The sequence below is a fragment of the Falco rusticolus genome, chromosome 8 (assembly GCF_015220075.1).
Source record: "Falco rusticolus isolate bFalRus1 chromosome 8, bFalRus1.pri, whole genome shotgun sequence".
NCBI classification, from domain to species: Eukaryota; Metazoa; Chordata; class Aves; order Falconiformes; family Falconidae; genus Falco; species Falco rusticolus.
In genome coordinates, this window is record NC_051194.1 from 12,493,735 (window position 1) to 12,513,424 (window position 19,690).

The following is a 19,690-nucleotide window of genomic DNA, read 5'->3' on the forward strand; positions in this document are numbered from 1 at the left end:
ATGGGCAGATGGCACAAGCTAGCATTTGTGTGTCAGCAAGCCCCAGCTCACTGTTCCTTGGCAGGAAATTCTGGAGTGTGAGGAGCCCAGAGGCACATTTCTCCAAGGCCAAGGTCCCCTTAGCACAGAAATACATGAACCATAAAACTTAATGTACCTCGAGAAGAGGAAAGCAGTTAGAAGCTAAATGATTTACTTATCTTAAATATTTACTTGGATTTCCCCCCCCGCTTCTTAGAAAATCAGTGTACAGTAAAAAGAAAAAAGCCTATCCCTAATAACAGCAGTAATTCAGAAAAATATTAATGCTTGGGATTTTTTTTAGTGCCATGTTCTTTGCTTGGGCTCCAAGAAGGTATTATTTCCCCTCCATGAAGACAGGATGTCTTTGATGATCCAAGTTGTTCCACTGCCAATGCCTCTAGAACGACAATGAAAATGCTATAATGCCCACTGCATGTTTTTGTGGTTTCTTATGAGGTTTCTGCAAAATCCCCACACAAAAGGCTTCTGTTAAGGTTTTTGTCAAGATGTCACTCCTCACAAGAATTTGCTCTTGTAGTCTCTGAGTCACCATATACATCAAACTCAGTGAAAACTCCTGTGGAAGTCCCTAAGAGGACTGTGAAGTCAGATCCACTGATGCTTTTGATGGTGGGTAGCCAGGGGAAGGGAGGGTGCTCTTTTATTTCCTTAGCAGCTTGCTAGTTATGATGGCATCTAGTTAAACCCTTGTGGAGAGGGTCAGTGTTTGCTACTGGAAATATTCTCTATTTCTACAGCAAGATTTATAGCATTTGCCTAACACGAAAAAACACGAGCATGGATTCTGCAGGCTGGAAGCTGGCCTCGCTTTCTCCAACCATGTATTGATGGGCTTTTCAGCAGCTCAAGGTTCCACCTGAAATGCAAATATTAGGCAATGTTCGGTTTCAGACAATGTCTGCTTTTCGCACAAATGGTGAAGGCGAGGCAGAGGAGGCCAGGTACAGCCCCTCCAACCTTGAACCTCCAGCCCAGAGATAAGAGCAATGAACAAAACCCTGGTATTTTTAATACCAATATTGTCAAAGATCTCCTGTCCTTCCCAGCTGGAAGTACTCCCAGACAGATCTGGACACCAGAGCAAACACCACTGAGGGATTTTAAAAGGCTATTTTTCACAGATACTAGTGGCACCCCAAAGCAAAACGAGGGCAATTTCGCCGTCAAAACTGTTACGGGTTCCCATCCGTGACAGCCATGGGGAGTTTAAGGTCACTTTACCTCAGGTTACCAACACAGAAATAACCTTTTAATACAAAAGCGTCAGTACGACTGAACTGACGCGTGGACTCCCCGTTAGAGCTCCAGCCGCTCGTGGCTCCTCAGGGTGGCTGTTTTCCTGAGGTGAGGGCCCGGAGCAGCGAGGCACCACCCCGGCCCCCACAGCCCGCCCACCCTTCAGCGCCCGCCCGGCACCAGGCGATAAGCGGGGGCGGCCCTGCCCGGCCGGGCCCGGCCCTCCGCGGGCGGCGACGGGGGGGCGCGGCGGGGGCGGCTCTGCCCTCCCCCGCCCGCCGCTCCCGGCCCCTCGGCGGGGAGGCGTAGGGCTGCCGAGCCGCCGGGCGCCGCTATAGCCGGTCGGTCGCTCCCGCCCGAGGTGTGTCCGGAGCCGCCGGCGGCCCCGCGGTGAGTGGGCGCCTGCGTGGCGCGGCGAGGCGAGGCGGGCGGGCACGCCGTCAGCGCTGGAGGGGTCTGGCTGTGGGCCCGGCCCGGCTCCCTGCGGTGGGGTCCCGCTGGTGGGGGCGGGGGGGCGGCGCGGCAGACGGTGCCTCGGAATAGGAAGAGACTAGAAAACGAAAGGCGGGCGGCAGAGTGCTCGCTGCCGGGGCGGGGGTGTCTGCCCGGCGCGGGGGCCGGCCCCGGAGGCACCGTGTGGGGATGGAGGGGACGGAGCGCAGCGCTGTGTTACGGGCGTCACAACTTCCCCTTCCCTGTGCGGGGAGCCGAGGTGTCGGGTGGCTTCCCAAGTGATACGCAAGCTCTCAGCCAGAATCCACAATTTCAGGAGTATACAAAGTGCGTGGGTTTCCTCCACGTGGACGCTCTTCTTGCAGATTTTAATAATAACAATAAAACCCCCCACACAACCGTCTTTCAGGCAGCCCCTCACCCGCTGCCAGCCCCGAGCGTGGCTGCCTGTGGGGGCGGGCGCTGCCGCAGGCCGCTCGGCGGAGCGCGGGCAGCCCGAGCGCGGCCCCGGCCTGAGGGGGCGCGGCGGGGGCAGCGGTTGTCCCCCGTCCCCGCCGCCACAGGTCCCCTTCGCCGGCTAACGGTGAGGGGGAAAGGCCGCCCTTAGGAATGGCTTGCTGACGGGACTGCGCTGTGACACACCCGGTTCGGATGGGAACGGCCGGAGCGCAGCGGGAGGCCGCAGCCGGCTCTCTCCAAGCGGGATCCGCTTCAGACAGGGCAGCGCAGCCGTCCCAGCCGGTGCACCCTGCCTTTCGACCGTCCGCCGCCGGCCCCGGGGGGGGCTGGCTGCCGGGGGGCCGCCCCGGCCCTTCCCCCGGGGGTCTGCGGCCGTGCCGCTCGGGACAGCTGACATCTGAAACGGGAGATGGAATATTTCACGCGAACAAGGTTCTAGTGTCCGGCTTTGCAGGTTTTCCCGCCTGGGTGACTGGCTGGTGACGATCGTGCCGGCAGTAAGGTCGCTTTGTTCCCAGAGGTGTTGCTTAAGCGTGGTGAATGTGGTGTGGCCTCTTACGGCGCTTCGGCATTCATCTGATTTTAAGTCTCTCGTCGAAATAAGTGTTTGCACCTTGAATGTTTTAATTAATTAAGGATTGAATTGTTTTAATTAAGGATTTTGTAAAAAATCTGAATTTTCTTCCGAAGTACATACAGTGCGGTTCCAGTGCCTGTCTTAGTGTTATTGTGGCAAGACTGAATTTCCTTGTTGCTCCACAACAGTTATGAGATTATTTTGAAAGGGTGTTGTCCAACAAGAGTAAGGACAAAGACTTGTTATCAAAGTGGGGTATGCTTTCCTTTTATACTCCTAGGATGAGATTTTCCGAGGACCCGGAGGTGGTAGCTCAGATCCAGTTCAGTTCATGTGGAACATGGTTTTCTGATTCCCCTGCTGCTTCTTTACATTTCTTCAAAAATTGTTCGTATCTCTTTAGATGATGTGTTTATGCATTAGGTTTAAAGTGCATGCAGCTTCTCATGTCTAGCAAGTGGGTACGTGAGGGTGGGTAGTGATAACATATAGTGACGACTCGTGCACGTGAAACTTTGAAAAATAATCTGGAACACTGAGATTGGCATTGTGGAAAGAACACACTTGCTTTAGTTTCTGCTCTCATGTGCTCACCTCGGAAGTTTAAGCTTGCAGTACATTCCTTCATCAGGTGAGTGAGCTTCGCAATCCGTTCTTCTCTCACTGTCAAGGTGGCTGGCATCTGCAACGGAGACCCGAGCCAGCAAGCCCCCTGCTGCAGGTGGTGGTTCCTGACAGACAGACGCTAGCTCACCTCTGCCGTGTCGTGTGATCAGTAAGAAAGGCCCGGATGGGATCCAGAATAGTCTGTAAAAGTCATTAGAATGCAGTGCTCTCCATATCTTTATTTTATGGCAGTCACTTGATAACAGAGAGATACCGGACATTTCCTCAGTGCTGTGTTGTAGTCTTCTTATTTGTATCTTAAGTAAAGCTTTGCAGCAAGCAGACACTCCCTTGTGATCCTGCTCCGGCCAAAAGGAACGAATAAAAGTGAATTTTAGGCATACAAATCAGTTGTACCTAAATAGCAGCTTTCAAAATAAAAAATGAGTAGCTCCTTTTCCGAGTTAAATATACCAAATATCTTTCAGTATACTGAACCAAAGGGTGGTGTGTGGTTGGTTTTTTTTTTTTTCTTTTAAGAACAAAATCCAGTTTTGCTAGGCAAGCCTGGGCTAAACGGTTACAAAAATAATACAGAGCAATGCTTTCAGACAGAAAAGGGTGAAATGGGTGTTGGAAATTGTGCCATTTCCTAGTGTCCTGACATGGTGAGAGGCAGTGACTGTGGGATGAAAAGCTCTTTTCATGCCACATAGAGAAAGCTGTCATGCAGGTCAACACAAAGACCCAGTATATGCTCAAGAGTTTGGTAGCCAAAAAGATTTTTACTTAGAACATTTCTCTACTGTCTAGACACGACTGAAAAAACAGGGGTATACTCTAATACGCACGTTTTACGGCACTGCGCAGAACTAAACCGGACTATGTGGGTTATCTGTTGGAGTTCCCTGACACATTAAGAAAAACTCCCAGTTTTGAGTGAGCTGTCTGCGAGTCCTGGATGAGGGAGAGGGGAATCGTTACTGATATTTTTGCTAAAAGCTCAGAAAACAAACTAACTCAAGGAATTTGCGACACATTAAAGTAGTCTGGGGTAGCTTTCCCCCTCAGCTTTTACAATATTGATTTGCTGATTTTTGGCTGAAAAGTTTTTTGGTTTGTAAATGTGCTTGTGAAATGAATTAAAACTGCTTGAGCAAATACAGCTATAGAATGTGCTTATCCTGAGTACTGCAGACATATGCTTTTGTATGCTATATTCACTTCATTCTCATTGTGCAGTGTCTGCTCTTTTGTTGTGTTTTTTTTTTGTAGGTGCTATAAATAATCCCTGAGTGGACTTTGCAATACTGTACAGGTGGGAGAGATTAGATATCTGGAAGGTAGGGATGGGTTCTTCTCCTAGCGTGATCACTGCGATTTTGAGTGTCACTTCTTGCAGTGCACGTTTTCTCATGGTAAAGATCCTAATTCTTCATATGGCTCTTCTGAGACTAATTATTCTAAAACACATCAAAGATTACTGAATTAGAAGGCATTAGCCAAGGGAAGATCGTCATTATAAGGTGTATATAGGTATATGATACAGTAATTCTGTATGGCTAGGAAGCTGTAAGATAGAAGTTTGGAATAATCAAGAAGGCAAGCAGACAAAACTGAAGCTCTTTTCTCTTACCTTCTGTTGTACTAGGTGATTGACTTGTCTAACAAGAACAAATATAGAGACAAATAAATTTGAAAATTAAGTGTTAAAAACGTATATGTATTAAGAGTTCTGGGTAGACCTCTTTGGATCCAGAGCTCTCACAAGGACCAGGACGAAAAGAAGGACATAGATAGGAGAAACAGGACTTGAGTTCAAACTGTGGAATTTTTCCCTTAGGTCTCACCTAACCCAGCAGTGCATTAAAGCTTCATTTTTCTTTTTTTGGAGTCAGACTTTCCCTAGGCAGCTCCTCTGCCTATGCTCAGAATAGGAGCCACAAAGTGGCACGATCTTACCGCTGTTTTCTTCTTTCTGGTTTGCAGACTGCCCTGCAGACCTCATGTGCGATTTGGAGGAATTAAGCATAGAGTTAGAAGTATAGGAATATGGAACAGGGCAGGAGCTGGAGAAAAGCCTTGATACATTGCTAGAAATAATCTGGTAGGTGTGTAGGTGGGTATTAATAAAGTATCTCACACAGAGCACGAGACCTGGCAATGCTGCTCAGTCTGCTCCAGTGTGTAACAGAGCACGAGTTCTATAGATCATGGTGTCGTAACAGAAAGGCATACAGCCCTGATCTTATGCAGGAAATCCATTGCTGCTGATGCCGTGCTCATCAGTTTTGGAGCCAGGGAGGTCTCTGTTTGAAGCACAGCTCCCTTTCAGTAGCAGTCCTGTGGCAGGCTAGCAGAGTGCGCTGGGTTTGGTTATTTGAAAGGTGCAGGAGCTTACCCACCAAAAGAGATGCTCACTGTCTCTGGGTCTGTAGTGAATGAAAACACCTTTTGGGTGTCCCAACATGGAGCAGAAGATAAGATGTGAGCCTCTGCCTCTGGTATTTTCTGTTGGCTAGCTTCTGTCATCTGTCCTGCGTGTTGACTTTAGATAGCCCTCTGCATGCTGCAGCCTGGTAGCTCTAGGGAGAGGTATGCTACGGTGTAGGGTGGAACAATAGGATTATTTGGGCATTTCTAATTCTAATTAAAGCTTTCTAATTGGAAGGCTGTCCTAGAAGTCTCTGAGTATTTTTGTATGGAAATAGAAGCCAGTTAAATGCTAAGCACTGTAGCTGCTTCTGCTCTCCTGTGCTTTCCTTTGGTGTGGTTATGATCGTTTGCTTAGGCTGCTTTAAGACAGTAGGTACTTGGGTTCATACTGTCTTTCTAGCCAGAAGAACAAAGGTAGTTCATCTCTGTCTGAGCTAGCAGACTGGTGGAGGTACGACTGTGTGTAAACCATTACACAGGGCTGATGCACAGCGCTTTGGATACCTCTGACAGCATCGACCTGGAATGGAAGAATGGAAATGGTATGCTCCAGCCAGCTAGACCGAGGTGTAAGAGAAGGCATTTCCTCTGTGTAGCTGTGGGATCAGTGCCTCGTAACGGGCTACTGGCAGGAGAAGCAGGTAGTTTAAGCACCACACTTAAACTCACTTCTTTCACTTCTCCCATCCCCTGTTTTTGGGTGACTCACACTGAAGTGATAGTAGCAGTGAATGTTTTATAGCTACTTGTGAGATGATGATTAAACGAACAAATTTTGAGACAGACTCTTCAGTGGCATCCTCAGTGCTGCTAGCTCAAATACCAATTTGGTAATTAATTCAGTGGTAAACATTGCATGGAACATTAGTTTGGTTGGTGTTCGCACTGCACAGAGAAGGTGTAATTAGCATATAAGGGATATATGTTGTTATTGGCACTCCAGGACTGTGAGGCAGTGTTGGAAAGGGAAGCCTGGGAGTTAAGACTTTTCAGGGTTCTGCTGCTGCCTCTGGCCTTGACTCCACTGTAGCGGCAGATGATTTGGTTTCTGGCTGAAACGTATCAACTTCAACATACTAGTGGTAGCAGGTACTGTGGCTGAAAGAGTTTTCTGAAGGATTTGGGATGTTTTCTGGAAACCAGGAGTGCTGTATGAATGCTGGCAATCACCATTGATACCAAGTTTCATTAGGGCCTGTCTCATCAAGACTTTGCTCTTTCACATTCAGACAATAAATTTCCAATATTAGACGTGCTTTGATGTAATCACCTTGTTCTGCTGTCTGTAGGCAGATTGTACTAGAGCATACATTCTAGTAGAAGTGTTCCACTTACTTTGTGCCCATTAATATGTTTTCCACTTGTGTGTATTGTTTTGGTCAAACGTAATTTACTTGAAAACCAGCTTTTAAAAAGTGTGAAGAGCATTCTTTGCAGTGTGTCATTGAAATAAAGCCACTGTGTAAAGACTGCCTCTTCATAGGTAACAAATCTTTACAATATTTGGCAGGTGTAATCACTGCATTAAAAAAAAAATATATATACATAAATGGGATTTAGACCAAGATGTACAATCCTAGAAATATACGAACTGTAGTTAATTCTCAGCAACTGAAGTGACGATTGGACTACAATAAACCCTGTGTCTATCTTTGCATGTTGGAACAGGCTGCAGACAGTGATTTTATCAAGGAAGCCTCCCAGAGGGACAGTGCTGCTGCATTCTTTTCCATTTCACAACATGGCCAGCAACAGGTTTATTCTACAGGATACCAGCTTCCCTCCTAGGGAAGGTGATTATTTGCTTAACAGGCAGGCTCTTTACAGCTTTGCTTGGAATTTGCTTTCTCTGAGCTGAACTAACTTTTAGCTCTTGCTTTTCATAAATACTTACTCTATTAAAAGGTCTCACGTAGCGCATGCATTTATGGTTTAATGCATATGGTCCTTCTTCATGTTTTTAGGGAGTCATTGAGATGGCGGCAATGGCAGAATTCAAGAACATCTGTTCAGTGACTGAAATGCCAGAAGGAGACGATACTAAACGCAGTTTCCATCACAGAATGTTCTTGGAACCCCAAGAGAAGAAGAGGAGCATGAAGGCTCTGGTAGTTAAGCAAGCAAAGAAAACTTGCAGCTGCACTCCAGCCAAAGTTAAAGACTGTGTTTTTGGTTTCTTTCCCGTCTTGCAGTGGCTTCCTAAATACAAGCTGAGAGAGTACCTACTGGGAGACATAATGTCTGGTGTGATTGTGGGGGTCTTACTAGTCCCACAGTCAATTGCCTATTCTCTCTTGGCTGGACAGGAGCCTATTTATGGCCTTTATACATCTTTTTTTGCTAGCATTATTTATTTCATATTTGGAACCTCCCGCCACATCTCAGTTGGCATCTTCGGTGTGATTTGCCTGATGGTGGGACAAGTGGTGGATCGAGAAATACAGAGGGCTGGCTATGACTTAGAGCCAGCTGCACTCAGTGTCCTCGCAGGTACAACAGCGTATGTGAACACCACCATTTTGCCTGCGAATCAGACGTCACAACAGCTGCTCTGTGATAAAAGCTGCTATGCAATTACAGTGGGAGCCACCATGACCTTCATAGCTGGAGTTTACCAGGTAAGAGGAGGTGGACAAACAGGTATTATGTGGAAATAGTTTTAATTCTCCTTTAGGTGATTGTCCACATGAACAGCCTGTTGGGCTTGCATGTGTCCTCAGTCTGCATCCCAGGGGAGCGGACACAGGGAAGACTGGAAGTCTCCAGTTACAGTGCTGCCATAAACTCGTCTTTGTCCTCTCCTTTTTTTAATAGCATTTTGTGCTTGCATTGCTACTGTGTTGGGGACTGTAAGAACCAGCACATAGCCACCTGCTGCTCTCACACGATCTGCTCACCACCTTCCTCGCTGTGGCCTGAAGCTTTTGTTTTGTTTTGTTTTTTTTTTCCCCTGGCTTGTAGCTTAGGCCTCTGTCTCATTGGAAAAAATGTGGTGTGTCAACTTTTAATTCCAGGCTTCAGTCATTTGCCTTTTCTTTTATCAAAAAGTAATCTGGACAGTAAAAGTATCTCCAGTTTCTTTTTATTTGTCACTGTGCTTGTAAAACTTCGCTGTTTGTGCATTCAAAGCCAAAACGATGCCACTGTATGAAAAGGGTAATACTGAGATTGTAAAATATATTTGAAATAAGTCTTCTAATTATTACCATATTAAAATATATTACTCAACAATATTTTACTCTCTACTTACTTCCTAGAACTCACTGCATGCTGAAATTAAAGCAGATACCTTTGTTTTTAGAATGTCATGCATTAACCAGAATGGATTTAGTTTTAACAGTACTTCAGAGCTGTGGTATTTCTGTTTGTAAGTTCACATTAATTTATTCTTGCAGTGACTTCTAGGATGATAGCTAATCAAACTGTACAGGAGTAGAAAAGGAAACATACGAGTGATACACAGCCTGGGACTTTTTCTTGTACTGCAAATTAGTGTTAAGTAATTTCAGAAGTATTCTGGGACTCCTGAGGTACACTGGATTTTGTGTTTTATCACTGTAGGATGGATTCAGTTTTGGAATTTTGAATTGTGCTTAATATGCTTTGCAAGTACAAGTACAATTAAATTTCTTTATATGAAGAAGTCAGATTACTTTAAGTGCCTCTGAATGTTAGGCATATTCTGCTTGCTGTGTCTCTGCCTGCTACCCAATAGGTCTTCACACCCTCAAATACATTTTTATTGGAAGCTCCAACAGCATCACATATTCTTTGTATCAGAAACTTTCCAACCAAATGACAGAAAGCAGGCCTGCTCACACCAGTTGCCTACAGTGTAACTAGGTAAGACAATTATTGCTAATGCTTTACAGTTAGAAAAACCTTGAATTAACTTAATTTCCAAGGCTGTGAGGGAGCCTTTTTTAGAGCTGGGCTCTGAGCTGATGTCCAGTCAGTCCAGGTCTCAAACCTGCCTTTTCTTCAGTAATGCTTCGTGGTTTTTGTGAATTTTCTAGCCTTGATCCCAGGTTATTTTGCCTTACAACCTAATAGGATACATCAAATCGACACTATTTAAAGTTTAATACCTGTAAGTTCTGGCCTGCAGTCTTCAGGTAACAGTGTAGACATACCTGTTGGCCAGCGCAGAGAATTTAAAGGATTCTAGCAAACTGCTGTGAGAAGGTCCATGCTCCATTTGGCATGAGGGTTGATGGGGAGGAAGGGACATCTACCAGGTGTGAAGACACATATATAGTGGAGTAGGTGTCCATAAAACCAGTCATTCCCATGAGAGAGCACCAAGGATTTGTCCATTCAACTAGCTTTACTAAAAATGAATGACAAAGCACTTCAAAAATTTATCTCTGTTTATATAATCTGCATCACAAGACTTTGCAGCTGATATACTTTCTGAGTCAGATGCACCAAACTTTATACAGTGCCAAGTAGAGCTGTTAGGCCATAAGCTGTATTTTTATTGCAGGTTGTGAGCTCCAGTGTAAGATAGGCAAAGACAATTTGGATTGGAAAAATTTTGATCCCTGCAAAGTTCACAGAGATTGTAAGAACTTGGGAGAGAAACGGCAGTAGTAGCCAGTATTTCAAGTGCTTTTTTCCCCAGGCTTTCTTTTTTGCCCACTTGGGTAACTAGAATTTACAACTGAACGATTGAGCGAACAGTAACAGGTTCAGAGTACAGAGACCCCCCCAAAAAGCCTGCTCTGTGTTAGAAATGCATTTTTTTTAAGTGCGGTGCACCAGGAGCTGCTGAATACTGGAGACTCTTTTTTTCCATGCTCAGACCATGCCTTGTCCTCCAGGACTGTGCACAGTGGGTGTTTTTATCCCACCTTCCTCCAGAGCCCCGCAGTGATGACATCTGCAAAATTTGCATCCTAATCTGTTGTGTGTTGTTGATTCCTTCCAGGTAGCCATGGGTTTCTTTCAAGTGGGCTTTGTCTCAGTGTACCTCTCTGATTCGTTGCTGAGTGGATTTGTCACGGGTGCGTCCTTCACCATCCTAACGTCACAAGCCAAGTATCTCCTGGGCCTCGACATTCCACGGAGCAGTGGCATCGGCTCCCTCATAGCCACGTGGATAAACATCTTCAGAAACATACACAAGACCAACATCTGTGATCTCATCACCAGCTTCTTGTGCTTTCTTGTACTTATCCCAACCAAAGAGCTTAATGAACATTTTAAGTCCAGGCTCAAGGCTCCAATACCAGTTGAACTAGTCGTGATTGTGGCAGCTACTCTGGCATCTCACTTTGGGAAGCTGAGAGAGACTTACGGCTCAAGTGTTGCTGAACACATCCCAACTGGTTTTCTGCCACCCCGCCCTCCAGACTGGAACCTGATTCCTAATGTGGCTTTGGATGCTATCCCCATAGCTATTATTGGCTTTGCCATCACTGTGTCCCTTTCAGAGATGTTCGCCAAAAAGCATGGTTACTCTGTGAAGGCCAACCAGGAAATGTATGCCATTGGCTTCTGCAACATCATTCCCTCTTTCTTCCACTGCTTCACAACAAGTGCAGCTCTTGCCAAGACTCTTGTCAAAGAGTCCACAGGCTGTAGGACACAGATGTCTGGCATGGTGACTAGTTTGGTAATCCTATTAGTCCTCCTTGTGATTGCACCTTTATTTTATTCCCTTCAGAAATGTGTCCTTGCTGTCATAACCATTGTAAACCTCAGAGGGGCCCTGCGGAAGTTCAAGGACCTGCCAAAAATGTGGCATTTGAGCCGAGTGGACACAGTGATCTGGCTAGTTACTATGGCAGCCTCAGCACTCATCAGTACTGAGATTGGTCTTTTGGTTGGTGTTTGCTTCTCTATGCTCTGCGTCATTTTCCGAACTCAGAGACCAGAGGCACCGCTGCTTGGCTGGGTGGCAGAGTCTGAGACGTATGAATCTTTGTCTGCTTACAAGAACTTGCAGACCAAGCCAGGAATCGTGGTGTTCCGTTTTGAAGCACCCCTCTACTACATCAACAAAGAGTGCTTTAAATCTACCCTGTACAAGCAAACAGGGGTCAACCCAGTCTGGGTGAAGGCAGCAAAGAAAAAGGCAGAAAAAAGAATGCTTAGAGAGAAAGAGGTGGATTCTGGTGGCAACCAGACCAGCATCTCCATGGATTTTGTCCCTGAACCTCTAGGGTTTCACACAATAGTGATTGACTGTTGTGCAGTTCAGTTTCTGGACACAGCAGGAATACGCACGCTCAAAGAGGTCTGCAAGGACTACAGGGAGATAGATGTCCAGGTGCTACTGGCCCAGTGCAATCCTTCAGTGAGGAGTTCCCTGATCCGAGGAGAATTCTTCAAAGAGGGGGAGGACCACCTTCTCTTTCACAGTGTGCACCAGGCTGTGGACTTTGCATTGGGTGCACAGGGGCACAGTGGGACCAGCACTTCTAAGAACTAGTTGTGGAAAGGCAGCAAGTTGGAACAAAGCCTGGGGAAAAATGGCTGTGGGTCTGTATGTCTATGCAATATATATGCACTCAGAAAAAAAAGAAGCAGGGTTGTGGTTAACACACAGGTTAATATGCAGTCTGTTTTGATGCTTTAAATTTGCCTGCCAGGTGTAGTGATTCAATAGGTGGTACCGAATGAAGACAATCCTTAACTTGATTATGGCCAATCTGTGAATCCAAGAGTTTTCATCAGCTTGTTCATCTCATTTCTCTTTTCTCTGGAGCTTTCCGTGTCTCAGTTCCCCTCTGAGTTTTGATCGTCAGCATTGAAGTCTTTATTTCAATCCTGTCTTTATGGATGGGATGGGAATTTGAAATAGTTCGGGCATCCTGTCCAGCCAAATGATGAGAGGCAGCTGATTTCTTGTCCCCCTTTCTGCATTGCTTTTCTGTATCGCCACAGCCTTTTATTTTCTAGGGAATGGCTGATGGGAATGGTTTGCTCTGGTCTTTACTGTGGGGTGATTGGTTGGTGATTTTGTACCCTCCCTGAATTTGAGACTGATGGAGAAAGAAAATCGAAACATGCACGTAAAGGTCTTAACGAATAGCTTCTAACTACCTGTCACCTCCACAAGCTTTGTCATTGTCTCCTGAGAGCCAGTGGAGGCACGGTTATCTCATTTCTACACAGGCCTTTTATGTGCCAGGAAACTTTGCCTCTTTAGCTTGATTTTTTTTTTTTTTTTGACTGATTTTTATTCAGAGGTGACTGTTTAGAAGTCTGATTCGTGCTTATGGTCAGTCATTTATTTTCTTAATATTTAAGAGCTCTTTAGAATTGTGGACATTAGATGCAGGAAAATCTCTTAATTCTTGAGTTTCGACAGAAAACAGCCCCTTATAGCCAGTTTTATGTAAGAGGCAAACAATCACAGGCACCAAAATGAAAAGGGCCAAATAGATTATCCAACATCTGTCCAAATTCGTCCATGTCGTACAGACTTCATGTGTGAATGCAGGTTTTATTGACCATAGACCCTTTAAGCATGCTCCGTCATGGACTTAGGTAATGGGGGTGGACAGGCCAAGAAATGCAGCCATTAGAAAAGGAGCCAGAGAAATTCTTTGCTGAATATTTTTTATTTACCATGTGAGTGTAAATAAAATGTACTTTGATTTTAAGTTATGCAGAACAGTAAAGAGTGCCTGTTCTTCATGCAATACAAGCACTGGGTAGGAAGAGGTTCTCTTTTCTTGTACCAGTAGAATACAATTATGAAGGCAGAATTGAGAGAGTAACAGTTTTCACTGAGTACCAGCTATACATAGCACACAGTACATCCTTGGAAGATGATGGTTTCTCCCAGGGGAGTTTACAGTCTGAATTGCAGGTTCTTCAGAGCTTTTAAAAGGGAAAAGGTGCTGTATACAGACAATACTCTCATCCTTAATTGTTCAAAAATAATGAGCCAGCAGTCGAAAAAGGAATAAAATGCAATATGAATTGTGAAACATTTGCTAAATAGAAATACATTTTGAGTTTAGGATTATTTTCTTGTTTTTCTGAGCTAGGACCAGTAACTGTTCTTTCTATGAAAGCTGAAATGTCATGTATCACTTCACTCTAGGTGCTGGGACCTCAAGAGAAGGACTAAATGGGAGAAAGATGAGTCCCAGGACCTGGCAACCTTTGTATGTTAACTGAACTTACTACATTTTTTAGGACCTCATAAGAGAATATAGAAACACTGGGGGAGGTGGCGGGTGGCTGTAGCATATATTGAAGAAGAGCGCATAGCTGAGGTCTGTTCTAAAACTGGCGTTGTTAAGGAACCAAATCTCCAAGTATCAAAGAGAAAACGCTAAAGCTTCTGTAGTATTCAAAAACAACAAATACTGTTCTTTCTCAGCCTTAAGGCATGTTTATACAAGAGGATGAATCCCAAATAGCTACTGCTGAAATTTTTCTTTTCTGCAGTAACCTCCTACGTGAACTTCTTTATTCTGGGCTAAGAATCCCTTCTGCTGTTTGGATAATTACAATTACTGAATCGATATTAGCAGAGTGGATTAGCCCAAGCCGTGTAAAAGCAGTGAGTGGGGTTAACGCCTACACAGGGAGTGAGTGCAGGATAGAAATTAAGATTTAATTCCTCACCATACCTGTTTTGCACTGGGTTCCCATTCAGAGCCCCTGGGTTGGTGTTGAGAGAGAGCTGGCACGCTTGTGGCGGCTCCCGCAGCCAGGTCCAGCTGGGGAGGGTTTGTCAGGGGTTTGTGCCTGACCATGGTGAGCTGGCTGGTGGCAGGGGCGTGGGGCAGACCCGTACACGTGCATTTAGCTGATAGCAGTGCCATGGCCTGGGGGAGGCCCTTTTCAGCACAGTTTGTCCACATTACCAGAAGGCATCTCTAGAACTTTGAACAAAAGGCTCGATACCATTTATAAACGCTGATTTTTAACTAATATTTTTCAAGATAGCAGAACAGTGCTAAAAGCAGTGCCTTCTTAAAGCCCTTATGAAAAATTACAGCTTAGTGAGCAATAAGCAGTGTATGTTACTGCAACTTACCCGCAGCTACTTGTTCTCACCCCTTTGCCTCTTAGGCATGGGCAGCTGAGAAAGAGAGGAGGAGTGCGTAGCTGGCCAGGAGACTTCCTCTAGGGCAGGTTGGCTGCTTGTGGGGTTACAAGTAAAGTGGAAATTGCTCTGGGTGAGTCTTTCCCATTTACACTCACAACCTCTCTCTCCTGTACTCTTGCCACGCTGCCAAGGTGGAGACTTTTTGACCTCTCACCGCGCATAGGTTTGTGTAGCTGAATTCTAACTGAGAAGGGAAAACCAGTAATTATTCATTAAAAGATTTTTTTTCAACTCCATTTCTGCCTGTGCCAGGAAGAGAGGAATAGCATTGTTACTTCCAAGAAGTGTGCACTTTCCACTGCTAGCAGGATTCATATTTGTAGCTCCTGGGTATTTGTTTACATAAAAGCACAATAAAACAGCCATAAATTGATTTTTCAAAGAATTAATTTAGATTACAGCTAGAAGATATACTGAAGTGATTTATGTTTAGCTAGAGCACACCATATTTGGCCGCATTTTGCTGTTTGTGCAGCCACAACTGACAATATAGCCTCCAAATTCCATTTCAAGCAAAGCATAAGAAATGGTATTAAAATGCAACAGCAAAAGCAGCCAGCCAACCAAAATAACAACTTCTAATGTTCTTATTTAAGATAATGTCCAGAGGTCATATTATTAATAAGTCTATATTAATGCACACAGCCATAGTTAAAAGGTAACAGAAATAAATGCTGTTTGCCAGAGAGTTCAGTATAATAGAGAGTCCTTTGGAATTAACAAAAGGTTAGAGCTTATCATGGTTGGAATTTCTTAAAACAGTGGGTTTTCAGCCATTTGCATTTTAGGCCTAGAAAAGTTTTTTAACAGAGACATTAATCTGGTTTAAGCCTACTGGTAAGAAGCACATTTTGCTTGCATATATTTAAGGACCCTTTAGAAGTAATCCAATTTCATCTTTAGGAGTCAAGGACCACTGACTGAAAACTGTTGCCCTAAAGAATTTGTTTTATAAAGGAATTTCATATATCCTTATGTACACATCTATTTCTGCATATGTGTACATGTATATATATACCTTTTGCTGCTGTATGACAGATGCAGCAGCTATATCTATCCAGTTACGCTTTTGTGATACTCCTGTTTCTTCCTGGAAAGGGCTCTTCTGCCTTCTGCTGTTTCAAATGAACAGTGGAAAACGTATCAGATTTTACAAGGGGAAGCCTGCCCTACTCACTGCCTTCTACAGCTTCTCTTATCCCTGCCTCACAGCTTTATTTGTAATCGATGGAAAGAAGGAATCTCAGAACGACTGTTTCTGGGTTTATGCATCTGTCCAGAACAGGAACGTTCATCCCAGGTGCAACCTTCAGAACCCCAGGCCAGACTGGAAGATGACACTAAATAAGTTGATCTCCATTCCCAAATGTATTAATCAGCAATTATCAGTCTAAATGAAGAAGATTAAGAGATCATTAGCACATGAATTAATGACAACAACACAGCGTTATGGAAATTACCAGTCTCTGCTATACTAAGGACTCCTGGAAATGTCTGCAGTAGTCTGCTAAATGTCAGGCTCGCTCTATACGTTTATTGCTGCTATAGACAGTGGTGTCAGTTCCCCGTAACGTGGCAGTTGCACTAATAAATGTCTCACTTATGTGAATGTTTTGACATGGGAACAATTTTCCGTTCACTTCATAGAACAGGGAAGGATACTGCAGTGGGGCACATGGTGCTTATTTTTGTGTTTATAATGACATTGCCAACCTTAGTCTTGTGTGATATAGTGATCCCAATTCCCTTGTAAGCCATTGCAGCTTCATCTGCTCCTCTCTAATTCCCTGCAAGACCCACCTCCACCTCCTTGACACTTCTGTGTTTTGTCATAAGACATTGCATATGATTGACTGTAAATAGAAGAATCACTGCTTTTGTGTATGTTGCTATTATGTGTGACCTGCTACTCAGTTTTCATGCCAGATCTTTTGATAAGGCTAAAGCTCCTGAACAGGGAGTGTAAAACAACTCCAGTCCTCTGGGTGCTGGGGCTGGGAGAAAGGGGGCTGTGGGCAGCTGGCAGGGAAGCACCGCTGTGCATGCCCCGTCGCGAGCACGCTGGAGCCTTAGCCTGGAGTGGGGCTGTGCGAGGGTTTGTGTAGCTGCAGGAGTAACGGTGCTGCCCAGGGATGACAGATTAACCTGGAGGTGTCTATTATGCGGCTACTGCGACTCTGTGGTACGCAGCCATGTGCCTGTCTCCATAACAAGTGTAATAATACCGCAGGACCTAGTTCTTGTGCGGTGCTGCTGCATGAGTCACTGTCCTGAATTACATATGTAAGGGATTTCTGTTTTCATGCTTATTTATTTTTATCTAATTTTATTCTAAGTCTGTGCATGGCTCTCCCAGCCGTGCTGGGAGCAGAGCTTCCATGACTGCTGTGCTCCTTCCCTGTCAGGCTGCAGTGATGAATGGAAAAGTACTCTCGGGGAAAAAGCAGTCGTTCCTTCATCTCCATTCACTTCTGCTGGCTTGTAGAATCCCCTGCTGATGGGTCTGAAGTGCAGGGGTGAGGTGCTGCAGGCAGGAGAGCATGCTGGCTGTCGCACCAGGGGTTTAAGCCAGTTGATACCCAGCTGCCTCCCACAGATTGTGCTGAGGTTGGCTGTGAATTCTGCCTGTGCCGGGTCCTAAATGTAGGTGATACCTGGCGGGGTCCAGTCTTTCTGTGGCCAAACCTCCCTTGAGAAGACCAGCAACACTGCACATCTCCTTGGGTCCAGTTCCTGAACCTTTCACCCAAGGGCTGTGCTAACTCACTGTTCTCCACCACGCTTAGCTACCTGCTGTCATCTCCAGTGCTGCCGGTGCAAAGCTTTTAAGCAGGTTGAAGTCAGGTCGCCCACGTCTCCATTCCAGACATGGTACAGGAACACTCATGCTGGCCTGGACCTTACCCTCCCAGTGCTCCCAGTGCAGTGAAGAGCACGGCTGGGTTGTAGGAGCCTTCTGGTCTAGAATAAGATCATAGTAACTGGAATGAGAAGAAACCCTTTGAGTTGAAGGTGAAACTTTTCAGGCAAATAGTTTGTTTCAGGGCATTATCTTCTGTTGTGATTTTATTTTCACATGCTTTGGGAAGGTGATTAAATGATTGAGGTGATTTACATTTTTGAATTTTTTTTTACTGACACGGCTAAGCTAATGAAGCTGTGACAGATAGTCGTCTGCTGCTCATGCCATACAAGGTGCTTTGTATCTGTGCGGCTTATTTTGCTTTGCTGAGTCTCAATGTAGGATACTGTTGTCAGACTTCAATATTGATGTAACTGCCCACACTGGAAGGGCTTTGCACTTCTACTATGCTGGCATAGATAAAATGAGCAATGCTTTTGGTGCAGACTTTGCACTGTGAATGGCCTTGTTAAGTCCCAAGAATTACTTGCACTTGGTTATCATGTTTGTAAGCTTTTGTAGGATCAGCTGCTTATGTGAAAAACTACCTGATCTTTACTATTTTAGTGAAATTCCACCTGAAGTGGAAATAATTCTGAGTCTTGCTTTTTCTTTTGAGATAATTACAATGCTACAAGTGAGGACTTCAGTTAGGTAAAATGGCAAATACTTAATATATATATATTTAGTTCATAGTATAATTAGTACCTTTCTATTTTGTTTTCTAGAGATTGTATAAGCTAAGGCATATTGCTGTTTTCTAATGTGCAAATAAAATGTTTCAGCAGTGGATGGAGAATCAAATCTCCATTGAGAAGATTTACTGCCAAAAATATTTAAATTCCTGCTCTCTCCAGCTCTGAAAGCACTTAGCGCTCAGCCTGGCCCCCAGATGATCTCAGGACTCCACAGAAAGATAGTGAAACATTTTGCTGGACTTGGGTCCAAATTTTTTATGTCTCATTTTTGACTTAAGGAAGTAAATTTTATGTATATTTGAAATGCAACTGAAACATGGTTAAGGAGAGGTAAAGCCTCACTTTTTCTGGAAAGCACACGATGCTTTGAGTTCATCAGCCTCTTGAGTCCCTGACCATCATGTCTGGTACCTTGGTATATTCTGGGTTATGAGTTTTGGATTATTTTAAATTGAGAATAATTTTAGGTATTAGTGACTTAATGCTTTGCAGAATAAACAAAATGGTAAATTTTGCCTGGAGTAGTTTTTTCAAGTTGGAGAATCAGTTTAACCAAACAGGGACCTCAGGAATGGAATAGATCACGTTGCTTTAGATCACAAGATCAAACCAGTTTACAAAATAGTTTATTTGAATAAAATGTGGAAAATTTGTATAGTATGTATAAAAGATCACCTTACTTTTTACTGTTACTTACCTGTGCAGTAAGGGTAGGATACAACATTTCCCCCAGTTTGGTGGTGGCTTCCAGGGCGCTGGGGAGTCACCTTGCTGTGTGGCATCAGTCCGTGCTGGATGGCTGTTCGCTGACACGGACTTTGCCTTGTGCCTGGTGTGGGGAGATGTGTTGCCATCAGCTTGTCATTGAGTGCTGCACTCACTGACCAGATGTTTGTGGTGGAAGTTGTATTTTATCATTGTCTTATGTCCTGCCATCAGCTGTGGGGTGTAGCCTCTGCATGTTGTTGACCCTCCTTTACACTGTCTCTGTTAGATCTGTATCAGTTGTCATTTTGAAATGATAATGTGCCTTATTTTCATTGTAGAAGATTTGCTAGCACAAAAATTTTCTGTCAGATACGGTAAAATCTTTGGGATTTCTTTATGAGCATTAAAAGATTATATTTATGGTTTTATCTGTTGTCGGACATATGCTTGATACTTCAGAAGGTGCTGCAGCTATAAATTTTAAAAAGGAAAGC

At 44.5% G+C, this 19,690-nt stretch overlaps 1 protein-coding gene across 2 annotated transcripts; it reads left to right on the top strand.

Annotated features, from left to right (window-relative positions):
• Positions 1–1,547: 1,547 nt before the first annotated feature.
• On the top strand, positions 1,548–19,624 carry SLC26A2 (solute carrier family 26 member 2). Of its 2 annotated transcripts, XM_037396904.1 has the most exons (4): positions 1,556–1,671; positions 7,481–7,605; positions 7,777–8,430; positions 10,743–19,624. In XM_037396904.1, exons 3-4 carry the CDS (start codon positions 7,789–7,791, stop codon positions 12,246–12,248), a joined length of 2,148 nt encoding a protein of 715 aa, XP_037252801.1. In that variant the 5' UTR covers positions 1,556–1,671; positions 7,481–7,605; positions 7,777–7,788; the 3' UTR covers positions 12,249–19,624. The 2 variants fall into 2 exon arrangements, with proteins under 2 accessions (XP_037252800.1, XP_037252801.1); XM_037396903.1 differs by lacking the exon at positions 7,481–7,605 and having other exon boundaries at positions 1,548–1,671.
• The last annotated feature ends 66 nt before the right edge of the window (positions 19,625–19,690 follow it).